Here is an 18405-nt window from a genome sequence, read left to right on the forward strand (position 1 = left end):
CAACTGACCCAGCCGGGGCATTTGGTGTTATTTAAGAATCTTCTTTTTTAAAATTTTTTAATTTTTAAACATTTTTAAAATGTTACTAAACCAAAAAATAAAACTTGAACCAGTGACCTTCTTGCTGTGAGGCAACAGTGCCAGACACTGTGCCGCCCCCATGTGCTTTTTGCCATAGACGATTCATCTGTTCGTGATCTTCTTTCATATAACTTTGTCATGTTTGGTGTCATTGACAGTTTCTGATTTCAGCGTTGAAGTGATGAGCCCAATAGAGACATTGATGTATTTCTCTGTACAATCTATTTACTATTGTTGAGTCATGGCCTGAGGAGAGTATAATCTACATCTCTACACTTTATCTCCTCAACTTTGCTTTCAAGTTTAGCTGATTTTGGAGGTTGGTATTTCACTCATGTTTGTCAACACTGCAAGGTATAAGGAAGAAAGGTAACTGTTGATCGGGGAGAATGGCTTTTACTCTGCTTCTCCCACACACCAGTGCATAGCCTCATCTGCTATTGCTAACAAAGGTATTTTAGTTTGTTTCGTTCTACTGTCTGTATATTTAAACATGTAACTTATTAAACAATTTTGCCTGCTTTAACGCATTGAAATTCTTTCTCTTTATAAACGATAATAACAACTTGAATGGAGTCAGATTAATTGTAATGGAGTCCGACAAATAATTAGTTTAAACACACCATTTTTCAACTGCTTTCTGCTTTCGATTATTAGTTTAGAAGAGCAATGTAAGCTTCAAGACTAACAGAAGAAATTTTGAAAAAGAAGCTTTTTGATGAGAAGTTCTTAAAACATATATTTTTATTTCAGAGGGCAAAGAACAATTAAAAAAAATATATAAATTATACACAGTTGAAGTCAGAATTATTGCCCCCCCTGAATTATTAGCTCCTGTTTATTTTCCCCCCCAATTTCTGTTTAACAGAGAGAAGATTTTTTCAACACATTCCTAAACATAATAGTTTTAATAACTTATTTCTAATAACTGAATTATTTTATCTTTGTCAAGAAGACAAAGTATATAAGAAAAATATTTTTCAAGACACTTCTATACAGCCTAAAGTGACATTCAAAGGCTTGACTAGGTTAATTAGGTTAACTAGGCAGGTTAGGGTAATTAGGCAAGTTATTGTATAACGATGGTTTGTTCTGTAGACTATCGAAAAAATATATAGATTAAAGGTGCTAATAATTTTGACCTTAAAATAGCTTTTAAAAAAATGCTTTTATTCTAGTCGAAATAAAACAAATAAGACTTTCTCCAGAAGAAAAAATATTATCAGACATACTGTCACAAAATTTATATATATATATATATATATATATAAATTAATAATTCTGACTTAAACTGTATATATCAACTATAATAAACCTTTTTGAGAAACAGATTAAATGGATGTTTAAAGTTCTTTATAAAACTACAGATGCTAATAAACACCTTTATTTTAAAAGTCACAAAAATGTGGCGAGAGAACTTTTCTTTCAAACTGTAACAAACTTCCAACAGTAATGCATTAGAGACCAACACTGAATTAGGCTGCATGGGTACTCCTTTCTATAGACTGCCCATATATCACAAACCAATGTAATTATTGGAGGTAGAGCTGAGCAATTCATCAATACTTATTCATTTAAAAATCTGATAAAACTGTAACCTAAGTATACATTTCCTACCTATTACTTGGCCCACACGGAATCTGCGTGCGCAGAATTCCGTAGATTTTCCGCAGAATTCCGCAGATTTCAGCAGTTTTTTAGGCCATTATAAATTCAGTTTATTTACTTGAGTAAATGTGTATATCGGTATTTATTCAGTTTTTATTCAGTAATTTATTACTTTTTATTTAATATATTAAAGTGTAGGTTATGATACTCCGCTGGATACTCCCAAAATAATTCCGCAGAAATCTGCAGATTTTTACCAAACTTCTCCGCAGAAATAGCAAAAAACGTCCGCAGATTCCGTCTGGCCCTACCTATTACTAAGATATGAACTGTTACTGAAAATAACCAATAATATTTCTGTCAAACTACATATTCGCTGATCAATTCATAATGCTATGAGGATACAAAATTATAATACACCCTGGCACTCAATGACGCTGCTTATTGTCTTAATCCACACTGTCATCAGAACTGAAACATCATTAGTAGAGTTCATTTCACCCAATGTGGTCAAATTTGCAACTTCTATACCGTATCAGAGCTGAGTTTATTAGTACTGATAAAGTATGATCTTATTCTACACCCCAATCCTACCCAATACTTAAACCCAACTACTACCATAACTATTGATAAGCTGTAAATTATTAGTTCATTCAGCTAAAAGTCTTAGTTAATAAATTATTAACAGCAGTAATTGTACCTTAAAATAAAAGGACTCCAAGGTCATTTATGAAATACTGAACAGTCATTACGTAAAGAATGTAATCATTAATGTAAAGAAAATAATCTTAGAAAATTAAACCAATAGATGAACTGCTAAACATAATATCTACAATCTCTATTTAGAGCATCGACAGGGTGAATTATAATTTCATACTGGCTTTAAGTACATTGAAGATTCACTGAGCACTCATAAAACCTTTCCAAATCGGTGCATTTGTGCATGAGCATGAGAATTGAGAGCGAGCGTCTATATAAATTTGGCCCTGTCTGCATTATTTATCTTTTTCACTGAATTACACTTCACTTTTCATTCATCTCCTCTCTGTGCTTCCGTCACAGCCCACAGAGCCCCTTCTTCCCTTTTCATCATTCTCCTCTCCCAGAACACTTTCAATTTCAGGCCCCTCCGTTTTTTTCCTCTTCTATTTACATTCACAACGCATCGGCTTTTCAATCAATGCTAAAAACGTGCACCTCAGATAAAGCCAGCTAATCTTACAGGGATAAAGCCCAGAATAAAAGTCAATAGACTTCATGTTTGTGTAGTACAGCTAATGTGAAAACAGCTTTAAAAATGGCGAGATAACGTCCACCTTTTATGCAATCTATAACTAATCGCGAAGGTGATGAAAGTGGCCTCAGAGGTTTAGAAATCAAAGCTAAAACAAAGTGAATGTTTCGTTAAGATAAGTGCAAGATTTGTGAGCTTCAAATATCAAAACAGCAGTGGCAGCTACTGAAACACGCTACTACTGAAGTAATTATTTATCAGTTCACTTCAATCCTGATGTAAATTTCAGATATAAATACAAAGTTGATCAAAATGATCATATTTTATCTCTGAGGCTACACTGTAAAACCAAAAATGTTAAGGTAACTCAAACCACTTGAGGTAATTTACCATTTAAGTTCAAAAACTAATCCTAATGAGTACTGTGAACTTACTCCATTTGAGTAAATGAAGCAATCTGAGCCCAGTAAAACCCGATAAATGAGGAGAACTCAAACCAACCAGCCTGGTCTCACGAGAAAACGTATTTTACGTTTTGGCAGTTTAGTGGCTAATTCAGTCTACAAAATTGTACAGTTTTAAAAAGGAGGCGTGGCAGATAACCCCACCCCTAAACCCAACTGTCATTGGGGGAGGGGCAAATCTTACTAAAATGTACAAATTAGATCTTATGAATTTGTACGAATTAGCCACTAAATGAAAAGGTTACAAATTGCTGTGAGATTGTGTTGAACCAACTGAGTACTGTAAAACAAAACAAAACAAAAAAAAGTTAAGACTACAAACCTTTTGAGTTAAAAAACTAATCTATATACAAAGACCTCCAACATTTGAACTGTTCATACAACTTTCGAATAGAACAAAAAATATGAATGCCTCTAATGAACCTCTGACTCTCTGAACACTTCTAATGTGTTTTCATAATATGTGTGACCTCAATCACAACATAACTTTATTTGTGTATTACGATTTTTGTATTCTGTTTGTATGTTTATTTATATATTTTTAAATTTATATAATTATTGATTTTTTTTCTGACTTTTGCTGCTTTACTTGTCTACTAATACCCTTGCCTTTGTCCTTTTTGTTTATGTTTGTATGTTCATTAAAACCAATAAACAAAGAATTAAAAAAACTAATCTACATGAGTACTGTGAAATTACTCCATTTATTATGAAGTAATGAGGTATTTAATCAACTTATTATCTTCAACACTGAGTTCAAAACTCTTTTCAAAAGAATAGAATTAACTTTCAGTCAATTTTGAGTTATAGCTACATTCATTTCATTTGATAAAGTTGACTGATGGGTTTTACAGCGTATTAATATCTGTGACACTAAAAAGGGCACTTGGCCTCAACAGGGGAAAAAATGAATCATTCAACATGTTCTTTCCTGCCACGATAGCTGCCTTTGTGCGGTTCAGTCTCTATCTGCTGCTAGCTGTCAAATCATCAGTGGTGAAAGAATATTCAAATAGTGCACCGGGACCCCAGATGTGTCCAAAGTGATTCTGTAAGCCATGTTTTTGATCTTTTAATATTAATGTCATGTAGACCATTCATCAGGTTGTGTTTTTTTGTACTCTGACATTTAATCTGCTAGTTGGTTTCAAGTTGGCTTGCAATTTAAGGCCAGGTAGAACATCTAAACTGTCTTAAAACTATTCAAAGGAATCTCTGGGTGTCCATCACCCTGTGTTAATATGCATTATGAAGTTTTGCATGAGAAACGAGTGATAGATTTATCACATTTTGAATCAAAGTCCTTTAATTCACAAGTTTTAGCTGTTCTCACTAATAAAACTAGGTGCAGTTAACTTATTATGAATGTTTGTTCACCCCATTTAAACAAGTAATCCCAACTGCTTAGCATAATAAGTTGTTAAGATTCAAGTAATCTTGACTTATTACTGTATATGATGTATTTACAACTTCTAAGCGGTCAGCATGTTAATGATAGAGAATGGTGATGAGGGAGGAAACCAGTGGAAGAATTAAAACCTAAACACAATCAGACATAAGCATAATAAAGCTGAGAGCTTTTTCAATTATTTGTTGTTCAACATGTATAAATATATTATAATATGTTAATATATTGTTATTAATAAATGTAATAATATTCATGTAATTATAAGAAATTACGTTATAAAATTATTTAAAAAATAATAATCATAAATAAAATAATAATTATAGAATAAAAATTATATATAATATTATAGAAATAATATTATTATTATCACTACTACTACATTAAACCTTGGTTGAAAAATTACTTGTTATAAAGTGTTTTTTTTTTTTTGCAATTTGTGGATGCTAAATGTTTTACAAGGTCACTTGTTCATGCTGCATGTGCACTGCATTGTTTTTCATGCTGAGAAAGTAAAACCTGTATGTTTGAAGATGTCTCCATTATGTGTGCCTTGTTTACTGTTGGTTCCTAGGTTACCAATACTATAGTTGGCTGCTCTTACAACATACAAGACACTTCATTTTTGTACAAACTTTGAAAAGATTCAGCTTATGTTAGGATGGACACCCTGAAGTTTGTGGACATTAATTCCTCAAGTGAGCAGTTGTTTGCCTTTTTCAATGATTATTTTTTTAGTAAACATCATAAACCACATTTATGAACCACATGTAACATGAGAAACTGAACATGATTCAATGCCCAGAGATATAGTCAAGCTTGTTCTTTCTGGTACTTATAATGCATAAACTTATAAATAAATTGTAAATGCAGAGACATGACGATAATTAACATCCGCACTCGGTCCATGATAGCAAGAGAGCCATTGAGATGAATATGTAAATTTGTTAAATATTTCATATCAGCTCTTGGAAGTGTGTACTAATATCACAACCTTCACATTTTTTAATGTCTTCTGAGTTAGGCTTTCACAGACAGTGTAGAAAGTCTGCTTTTAACATTTCCTTACAAACTATGTTCACACGTTGGCAAAAAAGCAACTAATACATGAAAAACCTCACTGTGCATCCATGTTCCCGTATTTGTGCACTATACTATTCTGTTTTTTTCAATAGTGAGTTCACACTGAAAAGTTCAAAAAGAAAAAAGTGCACTTTAAAAACCCTCATTTAAAAAAATGAAGACACTTCATGCACTCGCTCAACTGTCACAGCTTTAATTATCTATTATACATAAAAAATAATTAGACTAATTAATTATGTTTGTGTATTAATTATGGCTTCCAGTCTTCAATGACGGGTAATTGCAATGTGCAGTATTTGGGACACGACGGTATTCTTGTGTATGCCATATTTTATAGTCCAATTTACAATACAGAAAGATGATTCATTTAGTGCAAAGTTATATTTTTGAGAGGTATTTAAACGAAAATACACTGATAATGACTTCAGCTGCTCATGTACTTTAAAAAAAAATGACATTTGGTGTTTGTTCAAACTACTTATTCAAAATGAGCTGCAACAATCCATAAAGGTGGCCAGTTAGCGAAGTGCTTTGCAGATAAACCTCACTCCTTTGACATCTAGTAGCGACAGACGCCATGGTCTTTAACCGCCTTGTTAGAGCAACCGACTCTCTAACAACGAATCGCTGCTTTGATCCCAGCTCAGACCGAGTTGTGTGCACTAGGACCAGTGGGTTACAAATAGGGGCTCGTCCGGGATGAGAGTAACATTTAAGGGGCATGAGAGTAATAGAGCCCAGCAAGCAAAGTGCTATGCAGGTAAACCTCACTCCATCTGACCTCTAAGGGTGCTCTAGCAACACACACTAGAGGCTATGATCTTCAGCCTCCTTGTTAGAGCAACCGACACCCTAACAAAGAATCACCAGTTCAATCCCAGCTCAGACCCAGCTGGGTAACAAGTTCAATTTTTAAGGGTTTTTTGTTTGGGCAACTTAATTGTTTTATGTTTAATCCACTTTAATTTGTAAAAACTAATAAGTTCACTTAATTTGTTCATGTTGTCTCATCAACACAAATCGATTGTGTGGGACCCAGCATTTTTACATGAACACCAACAAGTTTAATTGCTTGGTCAACACACATACTGTGGCATAAAGACTATGCTCAGCTGCTGTAAAACGTACAGAAAGCAGATCTCACTCCCTCCCATGTGACGTCTTGCCCTGTTTTAAAGCAGTTACATAAGCCTGGCCAAACACATTTATTTACATGATCAAATTAAGGCTGGGAAAAGTCTATTTGACAGAAGGAGGATTTTTTTAAAAAACACACACCAGCTTTGTAAAGTTTTAGTCATCATAAGTTTTACAGTTTGCACTAGTTTTTAATAAATGAATGAATCTTTTAAAAGAGCTTTGTGAGTAAGTTTGACATAGTTTAGATTGTATTATCTCCAGATGGTAGTACATTTGCAGTGTTAATCTGACTCATTGATGTATCACATTTACAGTTTCGCAGGAGTATCCATATGTGCATTGGAAAAGTCATTACGTCATTTTAAAGAACATTTAATGTGGGCTTCACTGCTATTACTTCATTAGCAATAGGAAAAGATAATGTACTTCTGCATATATACAAATCCCACAGTGATGTGGACTGGTCCATAAATAGAACCATAAATGGATCTGCTCTGCTCACTTCATTGGCAGTTTTTTCCAACCATGCTAAATAATTTATTCCCATGGCCAGACACAAATGTTCAAACATCTGCAAAGCATCACATTAGCTTTGTTGATGACATGTCTGGACTACTACAGCAACTGGCTTTAGATTATGACTAGATAATCATAATATAACTTAGATATCAATCAAAAAAATCAACAGATTTTTGACACACTCAAAAAAATGATAACTGCTGCTTGTTCAAACTACCCGTTTAAAATGAGCTGAAAAACACAATTCTTGTATTGTTTTAGCTAATTTATTTGTTTTATGTTTAGTCCACTTAAATTTGTAAACCAGAGAATTGTGTTGGTCCAACTACCTGGTTAGGGAATTTGTTCCCAGCATGCTTTACGTGGGATTGATTTACAAGAGGAAAATGTTGACAATAAAAGTTATTTTAGGGGGTTAAAGTTAATATAAAGACTTGTTAGAGTTTAATCTTCACTTTAGTTTGAAGATTTAGAAGATTTTCATGTAATTCTTTGAGTTTTAAGATTAACACCTTGCTGAAGCACATATGCTATGGGTGTTGGCAGCTTTATCATCGGTATGTACTCATGAAATATGCTTAAAACTGGCTTTTTTGAGTTCATTTAGGATCACTTCAAATAAAACTAAGAGCTAACTTAAATAAAAATATAAATGTATTTAAACTTCAATTTTATAGAATCATATTGTACAAGCTCAATTGCATTTAATGGTGTAAATAGAAGAATCAAGAATCAAGGAGATCTCTTGATTGAGCCTTGTTTGTGTTTAATCAATGTTTTTTATTTAAAAAAATGTTCAATATGTATGTCAAAGTAGTAATGCTTCTTAAGAGCAGGGGTGCTAAATCTTTTTCGTATGAAGGGCCAAAAACCAAATATCACTGAGAGCCATGAGTCGAAAATAAATATTCCAAACTATACTACATAAAAGTTGCCATAGGTCATTTCCTTAATTATTTCCTAATATTTCAACAGAAATAATAAACATTACTTTAAATCATAACTAATACAGTATAACTAGTACAGTATATACAGTATAACTTTTTCCAAAAACACAAACATTCACATTTATAACACACACAGTGGAAGTCAATGCTAAATACAACAGTCAAGAAGAATCTACCTTTGCCTTGATTTGCTCACCAAAGTGGCAAGACAGTATATGTGCATTTAAATTAAATCTGATTCATGTACACTATTCAATAGAAACCTTTATTTTCAGTTAGCTTTTCACAATAAAACAAACAAACAAACAAACAAACAGCTATATTAAATTTGAATTAATAATCTTGTAACCCCATCTTTCTCTCTCTTTTCTCAGATGGGATGGTGGGCCAAAACAAAGGTTTCAAATCAACAGCCAAAGTTTGACCATCTCTTCTTTATGAGTTTGAGTTTATGATAAGATTTTGTTAATAACATTTTATTGTGTTCAGAAGATGAACAAAGATGTGAGTTTAGAACAAATAAAAGTGTAATAATTATGACAATTTTTGCTTTTTGGGTGAACTAACCCATCTTTTTTTAGATTAGCATTAAAAAGTAAAAATGCTTGAGTAACAGCCTGATTAACAGTATGTTTTCAATGAATAATCATAAATGGACTTTCCCAGAAGTCCTTACATGACACCTTTTATGTATTTTATGTTTACTTTCTGGATATGTACATTACAGTTTTATATCAATTGTTGACAAATAATGTTTGATTAGTGTCATGCGTGTTTTAGTGTTTATAGTGTTTTTTGCACCTTCTATAAATTAGTATGTTTCTCTGCTTGGGGAAAAGCAGTTTTGATGGCACTAAATGCCTCATTGTGGTGTCCTTACTACCAGCATGCATTGTTTTTTGTCTGTATAATAAAGGATATATGTTCCTTGAAACCATTATTATATTAAGAATATATAAAGGTATAAAACCCAGTAGTTTACCACAGATTTTATTTTTACTGTTATAGCTACCTTTTATTTTGGACTGCAAGGACATTACACATAGGCTAGTTAATCCGGGCTATATGTGCAATGATAGGGAAACAGGCTGTTGTGTTAATTAATGTGCCATGAATTAGTTTCCGCTATTCTCTTTATTACAACAGAGCCCCGACTGCCATGGTTTAAGATTTACGCAAAGGTTAAAAGTTGAAGGCCTTGTGAAATGGGAAAGTGCTGCTCACATGCTGTCAGATTGACAGGGGAACTCTGTTTGGATAGTTCTTTGTGTTAGGCAAGACTCGCCGCGCTTTGTTTGCACGTACGCGTGGGCAGGAAGCCTCTGTCACACATCCAATCTAAGGGCATCCCTCCCACGGTTAGTTGTCGGAATGGATTATAAATGGATTAATTTGTAAAAAAAAACGCCCTTGGAAGGCTTCGAATGCTGAAATTATGCTTGCTGTAGAGAGAGATCCATCTGGGGAAGACCGAGATACGGTGGATGCCGCCTCATTAACTCCCAGTCAGAGCCAGGAGAACAAACGATCAGTTGCAGCGCCGCCGCCCGCGCACTCTGAACGCCAACGCGGCGTTTCCCATCCCGCGACGCGCGCAGGCAGGCAGGCAACACCGCGCAAATGATGGAGGTGGAAGAATTTCTCTCTCGGCGTCAAGAGATCATCGTGAGACAGGTCATTTGTCAAAAGAGTGCTGTTAATTCTCCGAGGCAGAAAGGAGCATCTTCTCTTCAGTCGAAGTCCCCTGGGTGACGTGAACGTAAACAGACAGTTGGCTGCAGAAACACCATCTTCTCCGACAGCCATGCAAAGACACTGTCAGCTCATTCTCACTATGCTAATGCAATTCGTTCACGTTCAACACCATTGGCAGTCTGAAAGAATCCTCGTGGCAGGATTCTCTTAACTTTCATTAAGCTACATGATAACGCTCGTCATCATCGTCTCGTCACGATCTACAAGAAACCAAAACATGCCAAGTCACTGTAAAATGCTACTCTGCAAAAATAGCCTGAATACTCTGTGCTAGGCTAAATTAGAAATACGGGGAAGTAAAAAAAATGGCTTTAAAATTTCACATCGGTTTATAAGCAGCCTAATTACACAAGTAAACGAAAGGAGGTTTAAGCATGTTTGAAATAATTTAAGTAATGACCCTTAGCACTATAGTGAGCCGAAATAATCTGTATTAATGAAGAAAAATGAAGGTGATGAAAAGCTTTCATCCCAGCCAGGATCGTTCTGCTCTTTTAGTGAATGAATTTGCACACTTCTTTTACATGTCTTATGAAGTGGATGAAAAGAGTAATAAAGGAATGCTTGTACAGAATGTACTGAACAGTTTCGGAAATGAGGACTAAGTTCCTTCAGCACGTGTTGAATTGCCCGTTCGGAGCGCACAGATTTGCGGCATTGACCTATCTGCATCCCTGCTGACAAACACGCTGAAAAAAGCTTGTCGAGGCTGTAATTGCTGGTACATTCCCAGCCCGTGGCATGTAAACCACTTTTATAGTGTCACAGCATTATTAGCAGGGTTTTAAGCTTAAAAGGAAAAAAAGTCATAGCAGCCTATTTCTTTAAACTTACAGGGTAAAAATAAAAAGAAATAGCGTTTCCTCATTTTATTTATATTTTATTTAGAATATAGAATATAAGTTTGATCATTTAGCTTACTTTGCCCAGTGTGAGCTTGTTTTAAGAAATAGTGTTGGGATTTAAGAGACCTACAATAGTCAAAAAACTCTTTGCATGATCCAAAAGCAAACAATCTCCAAAGGAAACACTATAGGGGTGCACAACAATAATGCTAAAGGTTCCATTTTGAAATTCATGTTGACATATTCTTGTCTTAAACCTGAACTCGGTCACTGCATTTACAGAATACGAAGTTTGTTAAAATATCAGTAGAAAGGCTTCATTGTTTAAGCCAGCCATTACCGGGATCGTTATTGTACAGATAAATTAAATTACTGCTGCAGCTGCTCTGACATTTATGAATGAAATGTGCATTAAATGTGGCACGGCATAATTTTACATTAGATAATGTTATAGTCGTCGTGCATTAAATCCTTCTGTTGCAAAATAACATTTTCGAAGAAACACCATAAAATGTCATTTCTTTACCATTAATTTTCATCTTGTACAACATACCTCTCATACATTAAACTGCAGTGTAAATGATTATAGTTCATTTGTTATTATAGAGGAAATAAAAACTGCTGCAGTAGCTTTTAGTTATGATGATTATGATAATGCATTAATCAAAACATCCTGTAGCGTGTCACGTTCTGGATGCGGAAGAGCCACATATTGCTCCCTAAAGCAATAAACCAAATTAAAACATGCATAATGTGCATTCGGGTTTTTGCGCCATGCACTGACTATTGAAGCGCCAGCTGTTTTCTTTATGAATTGTATGGCGTAAGTGCATTTATACGTTTTGTAAGTGAGGCAAAGCACGTCGTGATGAGGATTGTTGGTTCCTTTGTGTTGCGCTGTCAGTGTGCAGCTGCATCTGGAGGGATCGGTCTCGCTCTCCCCGTGTTGTCTAGCCCTCTATTCGGCGGAAAAAAAAGTACTATTTCATTCATCCCGTTTCCTTCCATTCATCTGGGCACTGCAGCGTAGCGAAGACTCGGGGTTCGATCAGTACGAAAATTCTTATCAATGGAGAGGGTGACGTCAATGAGCCGAATGACGTGCGGTCACGTGGGCGCAGTGGGGCCGAAATAAAAACACGGAGAGCTGACCGTGGTACTGAAAATATCCCCATAGCGCCGTGCTAGAAAAGCCAACCACACGGCACACACAAACGATATCACTGTACAAACAAAACAGCAACGTTCAGATAAAGAATGCGTTGCTGAAGCGGATTTCTTGCACGTTAATCACGAGATTTACTCAACTTACTGACAAAGTTTGGAGAGGACACAATACGTGCGCCGGACTGCGCTGCCACTGACAGGATTCCCGGTAAGTCCCGACTTTCTTTTTATAGTAACCACAACAGAACTAGCTTAAAGTGCATGGAAATAAGTGTATATTATAATGTGGAAAGAAGAATTATACATTTAAAAAGGAGTATTGAACATTGGCTTACACTTTATAACTTACGCTAGAATAAAAGACAATTTTTGGCGTAAAAAGAATCCGTAAATAAAGCACAGGAAAATATTTAGAAAAGTAGAAAGTTAAAGTGTAACATTTAGACTTGTATTGGTGCGTAACTGGCGAAGGAACTAATGCAACAAAGTAAAAACACTTTTGGGTATTCCAGTTATTGTAATGATGACTTTTACATGAAATGATGAAGGTGACTGTTATGATCAATAGCACAGCTCTCATGATTATCACCACACCCTTGCTCATGCTTTCATCATCTTTCTCATCACCATAGCATCAGATACCCAAAATAACAACGCCGAGTCCAATCACACAAGCGCACGAGAGACACGCTGTTTTGCTTTGACTTGTACCTGTTGGAGTCCAATTTGACTTCTGCCGCTTTTACATACAGTAGACTTACAAGTAGCTGCCCCCATGGAGAGGAGAAATGCTGAAATCAATTTGACCAGATGAACGTTCATCATCTGTTTTTGTGTCTTTGAAACGTGGCTGATTGGGTATAATTTGTGACAGGAGACGCAGTATGGCTCAGTTTAAATCTTAAATCTAATAGAGCCGTTTTAAAGCAGAAGATTATAGGCCTACTTGAGGACAAGGCTGCTTAGAGCCGGATTACTTACGTGCTTTGTTGATGAGACCTCCCTAGAGTGCTCTGTCATTGGAAGCAGTGGAAGAGGGTTTTACTGTTAGAGCTGCGGTTGCATCGTGGAGACACGATTCTAATTACACTGTGAAAGTGGATGGGTTCAAATATGAACAGATAAAAATGACTGCATATGTTAAATAAATAAAAACTGTGCATGTTGCAAAACTAATGGGAGTTCCTGCTTTGTTATGACTGATGTCAAACTTTAGATGCGCGAATATTGCATTGCAAGCCACTGGGCACATATCTGACGACTGCTGCAGTGTTTTCTGGTGCAACGACGAGTGGACATGAGCAGATTTAACCATAAACATCCGTGTCGTGATCAAGCCTTAAGCTGAAGGATCTCAGTTTCAGTATAAAATGAAAGTGATCTAATTATGCCATTTTATGCAAAATATTTTTGTCCTCCCAATGTTTTAAAACTCAGTGTTTTATTCACATTTGTGAAAGATTACTTTAGAGTCCCAACTTGCTTTCCATGGTCATACTGAAATTCTCTGATCGTTTTTGTATTGCTTACTCATTAACCTCCCACGCATCGGAAAGGCTCCCTGCTAAGGCGTTTTCCCTTCTATACCTTATTAGCACCGCGCCGCGTGTGCGAGCAATCACATGCACAAAGCGCTCCAGAGCCCTCACGAACCGCACCAGCTCAAGCCGCAGAGCCAATTAGGACGCCTTCGCAAAATCAGCTAAGCAGCAGGCAATGAAACACCAATTTTAACACAACACAATTAAAGCTTAAGAAAAGATGCTCCCTCAAACGATTAAACAATGCTGTGCAAAATATAAATAGGGCTTGGTAACTGATCTCTTTAGACTAGAAAACAACCCTCACTGGTTATGGAAAGTCTATACATTAACTAGTTTTTCCATTATAAGGAAGATCATTTCGGTCATTTTTGGAGTCAATAAGGCATTCATACAATTGTATATTTAATATACAGAGGGAGGCGGTTGGCAAAGAAGTGAATCTCAAAAGGTTTCCATCTTACAGCAGAATAATCTTCACCTTGAGCTGTAATGCAGTGGACTGACGTGATGCACATGACTGTATTCAATTTATTCTAGCATTATTTTGACGTAAATATTTTAAGAAAACATGCTTTATGCCTTTTATTTAAAAGCAATTACTTGATTTGCACCTTGAGATCAAATTTGAGCCATCTTTGATGAATTTTGAACTTCTTTTGTCTTTCAGGTTCACACATATGTGCGGTCATGACCTGGTGCCAACACACTTCAAATATTCCCATCATTTTCCTGTTCATGTTATTCAGTCTCACAGTCAAGCCTGCAGCCTTTAGTCCAGTGACAACAGACAGAAACACAGTAAGTGAAAACTATGCAGCTGCCTCCTCTGCTCAGCAACAGGCTCTATATACTCAACCAGCCGAGGAGCAGGGCACGACACATGATGAAAATGAAGATGATGATGAGCTTTTTAAAGACGTGGATCCTAGAACCCTAGCAGCAGTTCTTCTCGGGGCACTAAACCAGAAAGAAAAGATGAGTGAACGAGAAGATGAGGGAACTGAAGGGCAAAAGGAGAGGGATCTTCAGGGCGCAGACAGAGACAGAGATGGTCACAAAGAACTGGAACTGGTGATGGCAGCTGCGCAAGGAAACGATGAGAAAGAAAGAGAGGAAGAGGAGAAAAAAAGGGCTGAAGAGGAGGAAAGGATGACGGAGAAAGTGACAAGCCGCACCACCAGCCAGACGGTACCCATTAAGGAGCAGGTGGCTCTGCAGGAGGAGGCCACACAAGAGGACGTGACCAAGGAGGAGGAGAGGCAGGAGCCGGAGGGAGGAAAAGCAGAGGAGGAGGAAGAGCAGCTGAGTCCTGAGGAGGTGAAGAATCTGGAGACTATGCTGGAGGAGTTTCAGAGCTATAGCACAGCTGCTAAGAGAGAGCGTGATACCAGACAGAGGGAGAGCCGTGGGGAGTATTTCGATTACCTGGACCGCAATGGCCTCATGAACAATGAGATCAAGCCTAAAGCTAAAGGCAACGACCTAGCCTTGTCCAAGAAGAAGTTAAAGTGGCAGCTCGAACAAGAGAAAAACAGAGTTCAGCCTTTACAAAGAGGGGGCAACTTCATGGATGACTTTAGCAACAACCTTGCTGACCCAGAGGAAGAAGATGAGGAAGATCAGGAGGATGAAGAACAGCTAAGCCCTGAAGAAGAAGAAACACGGGCCAAAGCTGAGCAAGAGGAGGTACGCAGACAAGCAGCAGAGGCTCAAAGAGCCAAAGCAGAGGAGGAGAAGCTTGCAGATATTGCATCTGACATGCTCCTGAAGTACATCGTAAAACAAGACAAGAAAAAGTACCAAGACAACAATGGTGCTGAAGATAAGCGCTCTGATGAGGACACTAATGATGATGATGAGGACATTGACCCACAGACTATTGATAAGTTGATTGAGATCTCCAGCAAACTGCATCTTCCAGCAGACGATGTGGTGGACATCATTAATGATGTGGAGAAGAAGAAGAAAAAAGATGCTCCTGAAAATCTGCCATGGCAACATCCTCTTGTGCCGCCTCCAGCCCCCGCTGCACCTTCAACAGTGTTACGTAAACCTCCTCCCTCGAAGCCTCCTCAACCAAACACCAACCCATTGAAAGCCTGGTTCAAAGACAGGGCCTCGGTCAAGCCCAGCAAGCAAGACATGTGGGCAAGGCAACAGTGGCCCTTTCGTACCTACCCTTCCTACAACTCCTATCAAAAACCCTACCGAGGCTACTACCCCGTCTACATCCCACCTCCAAAACCAAAGTCCCGCTACTATTCCAAGCCCTCTTTCTCACTTAATGATGTTCTGGGAAACTCACTGGACTATGACTTTGATTACTCCCCCAGACGGAAGTCCCGTCCTTGGGCGCAGCCTCGCCAAAGAGTCCAACCTGCCTTCCAGAGGAACCTCTACTTCCCTCACCCTCGGACTTTCAAAGCTGTTCCCATGCCTAAACCCCGGTCACCTCCACGTCGTTGGCCGTCCTTTTATTACCCAGCCCGAGCTCCTGTAGTCACCAGGGAGGATGATTACTACAGTCCGCTGAGGCAGCCTCCACAGGACAGTGAAGAGGAGCTGGAGAACTTCATCGAGAGGGTCTTCATGAAACATCCCCGGATGTTTCAATAAGCGAACTGGTGGAAAAACAGAGGGATGAAAAGGAAGAGGAGGAGGAGAAGAAAGTGAAAGAAGAAAGAACAACTTAAAGACTGTTCATGGCCAACTTATCAAGTTCTGGTTTCTTCTGCCGAAAGAAGTTCCTCCGCTCTCATCTATTCGTTTCAGATCCAAAGTTTACCCTTAAGAACATTCAGGATCTTCACGTCCATCTTAAATTACAACTTCCACCATCCTCCCCCTGGAGAGACTGAAAGATCAGCAAAGCCACCGGAGTGGTAAGAGGAAAGGGTGCTCATATACCCAACTCAAGTTCTGCAGACTCCCAGAAGGCCTTTATGAAGGAGCAGATACCCGAAAGCATGAAACACCATGTTTTCATCCCATGCAAAAACATTCAAGATGTTGTCTTGAAAGACTTTTCATTATTTTGGAAGCATCTCCACTAAATCTTATTTCATTTCTTTATGATTTTGTTTTGTATGTTATGGACATTTCAGATCCCAGTGGTCAATATTGTTGATCATAATGTAGAGGGATAGCAAAAAAAAAATTCTAACAGCACCTTTAATAGAACGTGAAAACAGATTAAATCAGAGATGATAAACCATCACAGTGCCATAATGGTGGAAATATTCATTTTATTTATTCTGTACACCAAAATGTATTAAGTCTTACTTGTACCTCAGAGTATTCTGCTTGAGCATTTACCATTTGTGCGTTCCCTTGTGAAACAAAGAGGACACACGCTAAGTCTTGTACATAGAATTAGTTTCTTATCGCTGTCTGCATTTGAATTTTTTCCTTCAATGTGTTTATATCATTGTTTTTTACTCAAAAAAAATGAAGTTGGTGCAAAGGACATTCATACATTCCAACGATTTCTAAAGAGACAAATTTATTATTTCATAGAAGATGTTTTGAATACTACTTTTAATTGCCTTAAACACTCTCTTCCCCCTTTCAGATGAGCAGCATTTTGTCAGAATGGTTTGAGGTTTGTTCTCAAACTCATAAACTTTATTATATAAAGCTGGAAAGCAGCGGTCAGCCTTTCAACATGTTTTACAAATAAAAAATATGTGTAAAGATAATTTTAAAAGGGGTCATGTTTGTGTTTTTAAATGTGTCGAATGTTAATGGATTATTTAGGAGAAACTCTGCCTCTGTCACTTACATCTTAGGAAAAATCAATCACTGGGCCAACGAGAGCTCAATCAAAATAGCATAGACAATCTATTATGTTAAATGATTACAGTTATCTAGATCTACTCAGCATCATTGTAAATTAAACACACACACAAACACACACACACAAAAGATCAAACTGGCTGAAACTGACCCAAATGAGATGCCTAAAAGTACCAAAGTGGCACTTGTCAATCTGAAAAAGACTGAATATTCAAAAGGAAGGGGGAGGCATACACAGTTATGATTTTCCTTAAATTATTTGAAAGATGGACAAATGGATGCTCGTAAACAAAACAAAATGGATGGTGGGCTGAACCACTGAAGGAGTAAAGTTTCTGCACGTTACTGTAAACTTGCATCTAAAATGTGTTGCTTCTTTGAAGACATTACAAGCATTGAAAAAAATAAAAAAAAAGGTGAATGACTAGTGTATCCACATAAAAATGCCGTTGAGTCTTGTGTGAGGAAAAAACTGTTTATGTCCTTTCTAGATGTATATTGTACGTAACATAATAAACATGCGTTTGCTGGATGTAAATAACCGCATGTTGATGACTAGTTTTGCTACACAAAGAGAAATAAATAAAGTTGACTATTTTTTATTAAGATTGCTTTAATTTCTTCTTGGAAAGAACATGGTTGGTGAGATTTGCACACATCTCATACATTTCTTCACCCACTTGTATATAAATCACACTTAATTCATATATGTTAATCTATATATAATACTTAATTAGTTTATGCTTAACTATAAATTTTTTAATTCATTTTATTTAATTTTGATGAATTTTTAGTTAATCATTAACTTTTATTAGTAT

At 36.8% G+C, this 18405-nt stretch overlaps 1 protein-coding gene across 1 annotated transcript; it reads left to right on the forward strand.

Moving 5' to 3' along the window:
- The first annotated feature begins 12242 nt into the window (after positions 1-12242).
- On the forward strand, positions 12243-18193 carry vgf (VGF nerve growth factor inducible). Its single transcript, XM_087261037.1, has 2 exons — positions 12243-12456; positions 14460-18193. The coding sequence occupies exon 2, from the start codon at positions 14480-14482 to the stop codon at positions 16406-16408; it is 1929 nt and encodes a 642-aa protein (XP_087117163.1). The 5' UTR covers positions 12243-12456; positions 14460-14479; the 3' UTR covers positions 16409-18193.
- The last annotated feature ends 212 nt before the right edge of the window (positions 18194-18405 follow it).

This window comes from Danio rerio, chromosome 7 (genome assembly GCF_052040795.2).
Source record: "Danio rerio strain M-AB ecotype USA chromosome 7, GRCz13ab, whole genome shotgun sequence".
Lineage (NCBI taxonomy): Eukaryota > Metazoa > Chordata > Actinopteri > Cypriniformes > Danionidae > Danio > Danio rerio.

Coding starts and splice junctions, on each gene's coding strand:
- vgf (XM_087261037.1), top strand. CDS start 14,480: ATGACCTGGTGCCAACACACTTCAAATATTCCCATCATTTTCCTGTTC.